This window comes from Eubalaena glacialis, chromosome 7 (assembly GCF_028564815.1).
Source record: "Eubalaena glacialis isolate mEubGla1 chromosome 7, mEubGla1.1.hap2.+ XY, whole genome shotgun sequence".
Lineage (NCBI taxonomy): Eukaryota > Metazoa > Chordata > Mammalia > Artiodactyla > Balaenidae > Eubalaena > Eubalaena glacialis.
The window spans coordinates 5,394,456-5,406,701 of record NC_083722.1 but is presented as its reverse complement, the minus strand read 5'-3'; the positions used below and the strand labels follow the sequence as shown (position 1 = coordinate 5,406,701).

At 46.9% G+C, this 12,246-nt stretch overlaps 1 protein-coding gene across 2 annotated transcripts in view; it reads right to left on the bottom strand.

Annotated features, from left to right (window-relative positions):
* The window catches only part of DSP (desmoplakin), a 42,070-nt gene extending 30,944 nt beyond the window's left edge, over positions 1-11,126 (bottom strand). Inside the window, exon 1 of one of the 2 annotated variants that reach the window (XM_061195698.1) lies at positions 10,921-11,126. In XM_061195698.1, coding sequence (XP_061051681.1) covers positions 10,921-11,111 — 191 coding nt within the window. In that variant the 5' untranslated portion in view covers positions 11,112-11,126. The remainder of the gene's footprint in view (positions 1-10,920) is intronic. The other variant, XM_061195697.1, reaches the window with a different exon arrangement.
* Between the last annotated feature and the right edge of the window lie 1,120 nt (positions 11,127-12,246).

The following is a 12,246-nucleotide window of genomic DNA, read 5'->3' as shown; positions in this document are numbered from 1 at the left end:
ACGGGCCTAGTTGCTCCGCGGCATGTGGGATCTTCCCGGACCAGGGCTCAAACCCATGTCCCCTGCATTGGCAGGCAGATTCTCAACCACTGTGCCACCAGGTAAGCCCCCAATAGTCTACATTTTAAAGAAAGAGATTATAGAAATTCAGTTTGCTCCAGATACAAGTAAAAAGAGTAATCTATCATAAAACAAGTCTTACTTTTTAATTTGCCAGGATACATTATGCTACAGCACAGCCCACTACAGCTTAGTTTAAGAGAGATTTAAAGCACATTAAATTATTAACATTCAGGAAAGGCCTTATGAATGTCCTACAAGAAACCTGAGTTCCTCCAGGGCTTCTGAGCTACCAGCCAGGCCGGCTTGAGCTTTCAGATAAAACAGACGCCTGTTCAATGTACTGAACTTTCTTTTATGTGTGTCTGTGTCGGGAAGGGTATCTGTGTGTGTTTTAAAGAAAGAATTTCTGGACTTCCCCGGTGGCGCAGTGGTTAAGAATCCGCCTGACAATGCAGGGGACACGGGTCCTGGGGGTCTTCGAGCCCTGGACCAGGAAGATCCCATATGCTGCGGAGCAACTAAGCCCGCGAGCCACAACTACCGAGCCCATGTGCCACAACTACTGAAGCCTGCGTGCCTAGAGCCCGTGCTCCGCAACTAGAGAAAGCCCGCGCGCATCAATGAAGACCCAAAGCAGCCAAAAATAAATAAATTAATAAATAAATTTTTAAAATAAATAAATAATGAAGAAAGAATTTCACTGTTTAAAAAAAACGTTTGAAAGGCACAGGCTGTACTAGGCAGAGATAGGGTAAAATCACATGAATGTGGGAAACTTCTCCCACCGCCCCTTGATTCTGCCTCATTTCACATGGGAGAGGCGCTTTCTCTCTCTGCCGGCCAGGCTTCCCTACAAGCCAGCCCTGGCTGAAAGTATGTGGGTGAGAAACCAGCTCTCCTGGGAACCAGTGCCAGATGAGGCCGCAGCTCCTCCAGGCAGGCCCCGGCACTGCCCACCCATCAACACCAGGGCACCCCACCCTCACCCCGCATGAATGCTGCCCTCCTCTGCCTGCCACTCAGAATCAGACAGGAAACCTGGCACACTTCTCGGATTGCTGAGATGTTAACAGGACTCCATCCGTTGTCAAAACTTGTGTAAAATTCCACTTGACTTAGAACACTTTCCAAAATGCACCCATTATAACAGGGAGGAAAGAAATTCAAGAGACAAAGGGAAAAAAAGAAAAAAGAGAGACAAAGGGAGAAATTAAGAAATACAGAAACATCACTGAGAAGTCTAGGATGGGTAAGTAATTAGGCAGGTCCTGTGTAATTAGATTTGTTTTCTTTAATGAAGGGGCATGAGAGGCCCTTTCTTCTGAAACATTTAGTAATTCTGGTCAGCAGTTGGGTTCAGAGGGTGATTCCAACAGAGAATGTCAGTCCCTTGCATACAAAGGAAAGGGCTCTCTCTTAGCACAGTGGAAAGTCAAGAGTTTCTGAAATGATTTAATAACGTGTGCTACTGTAAAAACACAGTGAGTGCGAAGACCGAGGGAGATGGGGACACTGGGTGAGGGTGTATGAGAACTCCCTCTACCTCTGCAGCTTTTCTGTAATCCTAAAATTATTCCAGGATAAAAATGTATAAAAAAGAAAAAAAAAGCAGAGAGGCCAAACTCACTTGTGAACGAAAGGTCCAAAGTGTATATACAAGTCTTTTTAAAATGAATTTATGACACTAAATTCATTTGCCAACAAAATATGAAACTCTTCAGCTCTTTTTACCCAACTACTAGAGTAGTTAGTTACATGACACTTAGAAATGAACTAAGGAAAAAGAGGTGAGGCAATTAAATGCTGGCTTAAAATATTGGTGGACTTGCACTTAAAAAACAAAAAGGTAAAAAAAAACAAAAAAAACAAAAAACTAAAACTGTAACTTCATATGCTGTTAATGATACTAAAAAGAATTATTCATGCTTCACTAAAAGGCCTGCCTATGTTCACCATACACGCCCTTGATAGCCACTAAAACCCTATGTGTTTGCCTTGGCATTTTAGGAATAGATTAACAACTGTCTGCACAAAAATCTAATCTTTTTAAAAGTCAAAAGGAAGAAAAAAGAAAGAAAAGCTAAAGTGTTAGAACAATGTAATGAAGAATCTTTGGTATTGTGATTTGTCGGTAGGAAAGTATGATCTAATTAACCAAATTTCCTTAGGCACAACTTTTCAAGACTGTGTCTGGTCCTGAAAGCAAGATCTACAGATCCCGTTTGTCATCTGTAAGAATCTCACTTCAGTCTGAACATCCTTGGGAAACAGACCATCAAATCGAGCAGGTGGAAGGACAACTCAGGCCCCTGAGGTTTATTGACGAGAAAAGAGAATCCACCTTCACATTTCAGCTTGCTTGTTCCCGCCCAGTGAAGGATCCACACAGAACTGACTGTACTTAAATCAAGGAGGAAGTGTCCGTGGAGAGGATTTTGACTCACTACACACTGACTCAGATGCTGTGCAGTGCTGGATGAGTGCTGTACTTTCTCACAAGTTCCACCCTGGGAAACGCCCATGAGGGCAATTCTCTTCAGCAGGAGAGCCAGGAGAGCTTGCTTCAGGGAACACGGGCATTTTGTGTGTCATTCAGAACTTTTTAAGTCAAAAATCATATTTTTGCACATAATTTTAGGTCTTTTGTCTTTTATCTCAGAACTATTCTAGATCTCAGTTTTCTCATCTTTTGGGCTAAGTGCTATCTAAGATTTCCTTAGCTCCTTTGTTCTGTAACTTTATTTTATGAAACCACCAAGCTCACTCCTCCTATTGAAAATAATCCAAAAGTCTATGCTCGTGTAAAGGTAATGAAGTTTCCTCTTCATACAGTGCAATTTGGGAAAATGCAAAATTCCATCATATAGGAAGAAATCATTTTAAAATAAATACTTATTTAACAAGCATATAAGGACTTTAAAAATCCCTAGCCTCAAAGAAATTTTCAACACTGGTACGTATTGGTATTAGGGGTGCAGAGATTTTAAACCATGTTAGGAATTGAACTAACGAGGTCAGAGTTCAATTTCTAAGTCCCATTTCAGTGTCACAGAAGATGAAAGAAGTCATGCAAAAAAAAAAAAAGAAGAAGAAAGAAAAGAAAACAAAACTCATTTGGGTCAAATCAATCAAAAAATATTGACTTCTAAACTAAAATTAATAGCTGGCCTTGAAAAAATAACATTTGTCCTTAAAAGTCTTTAACTTTTCTGAAATCCTCTTTTATTTTCAAACTTACAAAAACAAATTATTCGTACAACAAAGAACCTGCCCACACTTTTTTGGAAAACTCATTCTAAAACTTGTTTAAACAAGTAAGGGTTCCAACAGTTTACATAAAGATCCCTTCATCAGAGGCTAAAAGCAAAACATGGTCTGGGCCACATGAATGTGTGAACGGTATTAAATAGCTTTCGATGTTTTATTTTACTACCTCCAAATAACAGTCTTTTCTTAAAAAATAAGACCCCAAAATTAACTGTGAAGTCACTAGTTTCACACTTTTCCCAAGAATATTATAGACAAAAATACAAGACAAATACTTTGAAGAGAGTCTTGAAGCATTACAAGATATTTTTAAATAGTTACTCTCTTTGTTTTATAAAAGTCATTTTACAATCATCTATGCTGTTCATTAGACACTTGGCCGGTGCCACGTAACTCTGGATTTCTTTTTGTATATACACTGGGTTGGCCAAAAAGTTCGTAAGAGCCTACGGAAAAACCCGAACGAACTTTTTGTCCAACCCAATACTTTCTCTCCCATTGGGTTCCTTCTTTCCTTCCTTCCTCTTTCCTTTGCCCCTTCTCTCTCTCTCTCTTCTTTTTGTTCATTCCATCAACATAAGGTCCTGGATGTGTGCCAGAAATTATGTCTCACGTGTATTTGGATTCATGGAATAATGACCTTGGAAAAACTCAATGAAGATTTGATGGAAATGATAATTATGTAATGCATTAATATTGATCTTAAAACTTATTTGCATTCATATTGATCTAAAACCTATCTGCTGAGCTCCTTACAATGTTTAAAACATATTCCATACGTTATTTTGAGTTTCTTTAAAAGATCTTAAGTAAAAAGGAAAACATCCATGGAGTTTGTAAAAAAAAAAAAATTTACTTCTTCATTTAAGGACAATACCCTACCTCCAAGACTCACTAAACACATCAGTGGAAATGTCACGTATCAGAAGTTACACACCAAGTGCTTCCACCTCCAGAGTTTTCCCGGCACATCTCTGCCCTCCTTCTGCATGAGTTATTTACACACCTGTCTGCCCACCCCTGGAGAGCAAAGTCCCACATCTTAGTCACTTTCGACTCCTACATGCACCTAACAACACAGAGTTCCGCACCCAGAAGGTCCTTAACATATGTTTGTTTGGTTTAGGAAAGTAGAAGAAAAACAAAGGCAAATCAAAGACTGATATGAAGATATTACTACTCATTACCCTGATTTCCAAAGCTCAGTCAGGTAGCGCATCTACTGCACCCCAATCCCCCACCAATAGTGGGCAAAAAAAAAAAAAAAAAGGTTTTTTCTATCAATTTTAGGAAGAAGGCCTCCTCTGGGCCTTCATCTTGTCCTCACCCAGGAGCTCTGGAAGCGGTACTCTAATAAAGTTCCACTGCCTTTTCATGTTTGCTATTTTCACAGTTTTTGGTGGCTTGGGGCAGGCCGGGGAGGGCAACCTGATCACAGATCATTAACTTCATAAAGAGTTTGGGGTCCACCCCGTTCTCAGCCACTTCCGGCTGGACAGCCTGTGACTTGGAGCAAGTTAGTAGACTCGCGGGGCCTAGGGTTTCTGCAGGAACACAGTCACCTCTCGGGGTTGGCCTGATGTTGAGAGGAGAAGCCAGTGAGGTCTGCAAAGCCCGGCAGAAACTAAATCCTCGCTGCGAGATTGTTCGTACAGGGGAAGCTGCTGTTGTGACATGATTCTCAGATTTTGCTTTTATTTTTCATTCTGTGTTTTTTGCCCCAGTTCATAATTTTAAGGCTATCCTGCAGCAAATTGGAGGTGGAGTGAGAAGCGAAAAAAAAAGAAAGAAGAAGAAATGATGATTGGGTATTAAGTGTGAGGCATCTGAGACTTTCCCAGGTAATTTTTAATTCCTAAAATTATCTACGAGACCTAAAATAAGGTTTGAGACAATTCAAAGACAGAGATACATTTTAACTGCACGAAAGACATCTTTTGAAGGGATAAGAAAATTCAGAAAAAGATGCTTTCCTTTCCTTTATTAAATGGGGATGAATATTTGACCCTTACAAAGTCAAGGCCAAAACAGGGATTTCTGTTTTGAATTCCTTCCCTATGTGAAAACTTACATTCATTCTGACGCCTAAAAAAAATCGTTTACAAGTTATCTGGTTATCCACCGAAAGGCCAACTCCTTTTTAATTTTTTTCAGGTACCTTATGAAGCAAGGGATATTACGTTTGCATGTCACACATTTGAATTCCAAGCAAAAACTCAGACCTATGGCCTGCAGCCTCTCACTCTGGTGTCCTCATTTTCCTGAAATGTAGATTTCACATTCCTGAGGTCTCTGAAGGTCCTGGACCCTCCCAGCCCAAGGTGTTGGTGGTAAGGTGCACGTGACGGGGCTGCGCTGGCATTTTACGGGATGCTGAGGCTTGGGGTCCGTGGGGCAGTGGCTTCAACATCGGAACTACCCCTGCCCATTATCCCAGGAGGGCCAGAGGGAGACGGAGAAAAGCAAAGGGCGGAGCGGCAGGGCCCCAGGCACCAAGGCCTCGGGACTGAGGCACTTCTTCCAGAACCTTTGAAAAGTCTGGAAAGACTGGTTGGCTGAGGGCTGAGTTAAGACTCCCCAAGACACACCCAAGCCCTCCTCAGCTCCACCCGAAGAAGTCAGCGTGGAGGCATCAGCACTTTTTTGTCTTTCCCAAGACATTTCAGGCACCTGGACAACAATGAAATTACGCCCATGTTTACAGAAAAGGTTAACTCCTTGTTGAAAGGTGCTCTGTAGATGTGCCTGACATTTAGTGGGCTTAACGCAGCATCACACTGTGTTTCTTTCCTCAGCAGATGGAAACTCTACAGGAGTGTGAATGCAAGAACACAATGGTTATGAAATAAATATTTCCCAGGAATGCAACAATTTAAAAAGAAGTAAAAACTCCTATTGGATAGAAGAGTTTACAAGAAGAGATGAACTCTGACACTTAAAGTTAGATCTTTTCTTGCACCATCGTGGTATACTGGATTCAGATGCAGCTTAATTACGAACTTAGCTGCTTGACCTAAGCCGAGTCATCTAACTCCTTTAACCTCAGTTTCCCACCTGTGAAACGGGAAGTCTGTCGTGAGGCTTGAAATAACAATATACCTGGCACATGGGGGGTGTTTGCCAGGCAATGGTAACTATTATTAACCACTGATCTGATGTTTGTATAAAATATATAACCTACTCAAACTTAATCACTATGTAAGTGTTACTATCTGCCATATATTAAGCTACACTGAAGCTTACCTTGCCATCGTTTCCCAGAAAAATATTTAGTATAACCATTCTGAGTCAGCCAACTCTAAGCCCGTTTTCTCAGACTCTCCCTTGCCTCTCTGATCCAGTTCTGAGCTGAAGCTCTCACTCTATCACATCTACCTCCTGTCCCACTGCCACCAACCTCGACCAGACTTTCATCACCTCCCTCCTTCACTGGTACAACTGCTTCCTTAAGGCAACCCCTCCCACACACTGCTGGCCACAGCAATAATCCTACAGCTCCCTGTGATGGTCTTATCTCCCTGCTCCTTCAAAGGAGACCTTCACTGGCTCTGATGAGACCTGCAAGGGCTCCCCTGTGCCTAACCCTAACCCACCACCTTGGATTCGAGGTCTCCCAGGTTCTGGCCCCAGCCCGTCCTTCCTCCTTCCGTCTTACTGTTTCCCCACTTAAGCGAATGCTCCAAGAGGAGACCACTCTCTAGGCCTTGAAGTTGCGCCTGCTTTTCCACTTCTCACACTTTTCTCATGCTTTTCTCTCCTCCAGGGGCACTCTCTGCCCACTCTCTTTACCAACTGAAATTCTCCAAAGTCCAATTCAACACCACTTCCTTTATAATAAAGTCTTACTAGTGCCGCCACTACAGATGTTATCTTGTCCCCATACGAAGCCTCTGAGTCATGGGCACCGCTCCTGTGCATTATCCGTTTGTATTATAGTACTCATGTACTTATCTTCCTCTAAAGAGCATCTGCTCCCTTCCAGAAGTCTTTGTATTTTCACCTCTGAATCTCCCCCACATCTAACACACAGCAGATGCTCAGGAAATATTGGCTGAATGAATGAATGAATACATGGACTTGAGGTACTTTCATCCTGTAAGTACAGGGCTGTCCAGTCTCATACACGAGTACGTGGTCTAAACGCACAGGATGCCAGAGGGCAGAGGGAGGAGCCCCTGATTCTCATGCCAGCTCGGCCATGGTGGACTCCGGGATTTGGGGCAAGTCTTAATTTGTCTCTAAAGTGGAAAAGTGAGGTTTCTGTCCTCCTAAGGACCCCCTTCCACTCTAAAATTAAATGTAAATGCGCCTGTTTAACCTCACACTGAGAAACAGCCTTCTTTGAAAAGGTAGTTTAAAGCAAACTAAAGTAGGTATCAAATAGTGATCACACACATTTCGCTTTGGAAATCATGAGTTCTGGAGAAATGTAAGCATTACCATTTTATGCACATATTTCTGAGGCTTAGTGACTGTATTTGGCTTGTAATCCTCCTACAAATTCCACACTTTGATCGGCGGAAGATCTAACTGGGGGACTTTGTCACTTGGCCACCAAATTTCACTACAGATTTGTAATTTCTTTTAACTACAGGAATAAGACTAGCGTAATTCTGCCATCGTTGAAAACAATATAGCATCTTATACAAGAAAAATCCAAAGTTTAAATTTTCAAAAGTAAACATCTTAAATTATCAAAGTATGTAACATGTACCAAACTTTAAAATATTAAGAAAAGCAGCGGAAGAAGGTAAATAAAGTAGTTGCAGATTCCATGCAGGGTAAAACAAAGACACAAGAGACAGGTGGGGGAAGGAGGGATAATCAGAGTGAGAAGTATCAGGTTCTAAACAGTGACAAGTGTTACTAAATAAAAGACAGACAAAGGCAAGAGGCTGTAAAGTCACTTTCAAAGGAAAAATAAGATTTGGGCTCTGTACACACTCAAATTAGCTTATTTAGGGAAGGGCTAAATACACACATTGATCATTAAAAAAATCACCAATCTGATTCAGCCAATGAAGTGGGAGTTTTAGAAATAAAGGAGTTTAGATTCAACCAGTCGCTTTCATACTGGTTTTTTAGGGTTTTTTTTTTTTTTTTTGGTTTTGTTGCTTTAAAAACAAAACACCTCTATGTAGAAAAACTTTCGGTCAGAAAAGTGCTTTTAAAATCCTCATCATCATTCACTTAGCAGAGGGCAGTCGAGTCAGAGATGCCATCCTGCTTCTGCAAAGTGCGTGCCAGGGCCAAACAAATCCTCCCGCACAAGACGCTAAAAACCCCAGGAAAACAGGTGCGGTGCTGGCCCCGACCCTCTCCAGTCAGTCGCCCTTATTTTAAAGTGCAGACCTCAGCGTTTGCGGGCTACTGTGTATTGTGCTAACGCTTCGCTTCTAAGGGCTAGCAGCACCAGCGCAGGCCCGGACAGGCCTGGGGAAACTCCAGTACCTGGATCCGGAAAGAACGCCGGCCACATGCTGACTCAAGCCCCCAGCCCGCCGCCCCGCGGCCCTGGCAGCTCGACAGCAACGCGCAGAAAAACAACCTCCCTCCAAGTTAGGTAACTTTTCACTTGAGTCTCTTTCCCCTTCCCGGGGAGATGTTAAAACTTGACAGGTTTATCAACAGCCTTTAGGTTGGAAAAACCGAACACAAGAAATGATGCTATACTAGGAGAAAACATCGAGCCTCGCCCAAATTTAACGTTCGGTGAAGAATCCTCATAAACCGGGTATCTTTATGCAGTTCATTAACCAAGATATTAATTACAAATTTACTTCTACAAGAAGCCAAGGGAGTGAAATATTCCATTAACAGCCATGTTTATTGTCAACTTAAAACATAGGGACGCTAAGAGAACAGAAGCATATTCAAAAAAAAAAGGAACCAAAGAAACAAAAAACCACTTGGTTCATAAATGCAGGAAAGAAGCAACCTTGCAAATTCTGACTTGGATTTAAATGTGTGGATTCAAAAGCATGTGCTTTCCAAATACTGCAAGATTGGGAGGGAAACGTAAAGTTTCGGATTTAAATGGTTGGCCAACTTTTCAAACAAACTTAAAAACCAAAGTGTAAACGAGCAAAAATTTCTCCCCAGTCTCCCTAATGGTTTGGCATATTTTTTCCTGGAAACCCCCAGGTGCATTTTGTTCATTAAAGAAAGAGCTCCAAGTTTGAGACTATTCTTTGCTAGCTCAAAAAGAGAAAATAAATTTTCAAGGTGCTCCGGGAAGATAAAGAAATGAATAAATCGAAGCAGAAAGCAGGTTGCAACTCGAGTAGTCCATCCCGGCCTCCAAAACTGCTGGCAAAACAAAACCCCCCTGGAGTGTATTCAATTTGCTCCTCCCCAGCCTAAGGCCACAAGGCTAGGTCGACAAAGTTCTGGAACTCAGGCCTCTTCCCCCGAAGCCCTACAAGGGAAGGACTTGCAGGGGGCGGGAAAGGGGGGTGAGAGCCGCAAAATTCTCACGGCTCACGTGGGAGAGTCCGGCTCCGGGGACCGGGTAAATGTACGTTCATTATCTTCCTCCACCCGCACCCGACTGACCACCCCCTCCCCAAGCTGGGTTTCCCGGATGACTCGGAGAGGCAGACCCGGGCCTCTTCCCAGGGCGCCTCCCTGGGGCAGCCGCATCAGGGCGCCCCCAGCATCGCGGGCCGGCCGGGGTGGTACGCGGAGCCTCCCCTCCACGGGCCCCTGCCCGCGCTATCCCGCTCAGAGCGCAAGACCCTGCGCCCGCGCTCCGCCACCGAGACACTGAGGCTGTTCCTCGGGGGCTTTTTAAAAACCGGGAAACAAAGGGCGCAGGCGCGGGGCCACAGGTGTGCTCGCTGGCGGGGGCTGCCGCGCGGCTGATCCGGGCTGGGAGGACAGGCGGCCGCCCCCGCCGGGAAACTTGGTTTGGGTAGCAGGCGAGGCCGAGGCGGGGCCTTCTCGACCCGCGACCCCGAGCTGCCGGGACGCGCAGCCTCTACACAAAAGCCCCCGGGTGGCCGAGCAGCCCAGGCGCCGCTGCGGACGTGGTCTCGGGGTGACCACGAGCTTGCAATGAGCCACTAGCCACAGCCGAGAGCCAAGTCCACCGTGGCCACCCGACAGGCCGGAGCCCCCGCTCCCCTCGCTGTTTTACTTTTGGTTACAGTTCGAGAGGTTGGGTTTAGTGGTCGCAGCCACGCCCGCCTGACCTCCCACCTGCGGCCCGGGACAAAGGCGATGCCTCGCTGGGGACAGTCCCGGGTACAGCCGGGACCCCCGCCGTCCGCCGCGCCCTGCCTGCACACTCGCTGGCTGGCCTCGGGCCCCGGCACGCGGGAAGGGAGAAGCCGCTCCTCTGCGGGTTGGCGCACATGCCCACCCGGTCTGCGCGGTGCGCCGGGACACTCGGTCTTGCCCCAGCGCGAACACGAAATGCGTGCATGACCTCGGACAAAGAGACTGTTCCCTTTCTGGACATGAGCTTCCTCGTCGGTCAGAGGTCGACGGTCCCTCCCGGTCCCACGGCGCTAGGGGAGTGTAGAGACCCCGCCGCACCGGCCCACCGGCCCACGCACACCGCGCGCTCCGGGTCGGCCCGGTACCCACCAGTAGCCTTCCGAGTTCTGGTCGGTGACCGTGCAGCGCCGGGAGTAGTACATCCTGTTGGTGCCCCCGCCGCCGCTGCTGCCGCCGCCCCCGCCGCCGGTCATCTCGCAGCGCAGGTCGGGGCCGGAATCGGCGCGGGTCATGCGGCCCAGCGTGTTGATCCGCAGGTTGGAGCCTCCGTTGCAGCTCATGTTGGCAGGCACTCGGAGCGCCGCTCAGCGCCGAGGCGGACGCGAGGGCTGGCCGGCTCGGAGAGGGCGAGGGGCTCCCAGGAGAGGCCCAAACCGGGGACTGGGCTGGGGGCGCAGAAGGATTGCGAGGACGCGCCTCTCCACCGGGGCCGTTCCGGACACTGCGAGCGCGGCACGGCGGGCGGGCGGGCGTCGGGCGCCGGGGACAGCGACGGGCCGGGAGTGGAAGCGGGAGCGAGGGCTGCGGCTCTCAGGGCGGCGAGGGCGCAGAGGAGCAGGGCCGTGGCTGGGTGGTGGTGTTGGTCGCCGGGAGCGCGAGTCTCCTCCCCGCTGGCACACGACGCTGCCGAAGCCCCACCTGGCCGGTTTCTTCCCAGGGTGGGGTGCGGCCGCTGCGCCTCCCCGCCCCATCGGGTGTCACCGACGCGCACCGGCCGCCCCTCCCCACCTGCGCCACCGGCCCGCGGCTCCGCCCTCCGCGCCGGAGCCTGAGTAACACACGAGGGGCGGAGGCCCGGGACCCGCGCGCCCCCAGCGCGCGGCCGGCCGAAGGGTGGACAGCAGGGGCGTGCGCTCCGCGCGTCGCTGCACTAGCGGGGAAAGCAGGGCCCCCGCTTTTGGGGATTTCTACGGCCCCCGGGCGGAAATAGGCTAAAAAATAAGAGTCATTCGATCGGACAGTTACTTACTAAACTTTTACTTCTGCTTATCCCTGAAAACGGTGCCAGCCAAGCTCTGGCTAGAAACAGTTGAGGAGAGAATGCTTAGGTGAGGAGGGTTTGTTCGGAGACTTTTTTCGAATTTTCTTTTATTCCGGTAATTCAGAAAATTGCCTCAGAAGTCTGTTTTCCGATGTGTAAAACGATTTTTACCCAGAACCACCGCTTTCTGGAGAAGTCTTCACTGGAAATAACTAATCTCTTTAGCATGAAGATAAAGAGGAATCCAGTACGGTTTCCACAGGGTAACAGGAAACTGTAAATTGCAGTGTCTTTTATTTTGCCTGGTGATGGTCAGTCATTTTAAACGAGAAATGGCAAAAACTTCCACCCCAGACCGCTTCCAAATTTTATTAAAAAACCTTGGGACCACTCCTCTCTTGCGTGCCCCTGAGCACCTTATCCCCGGACTCATC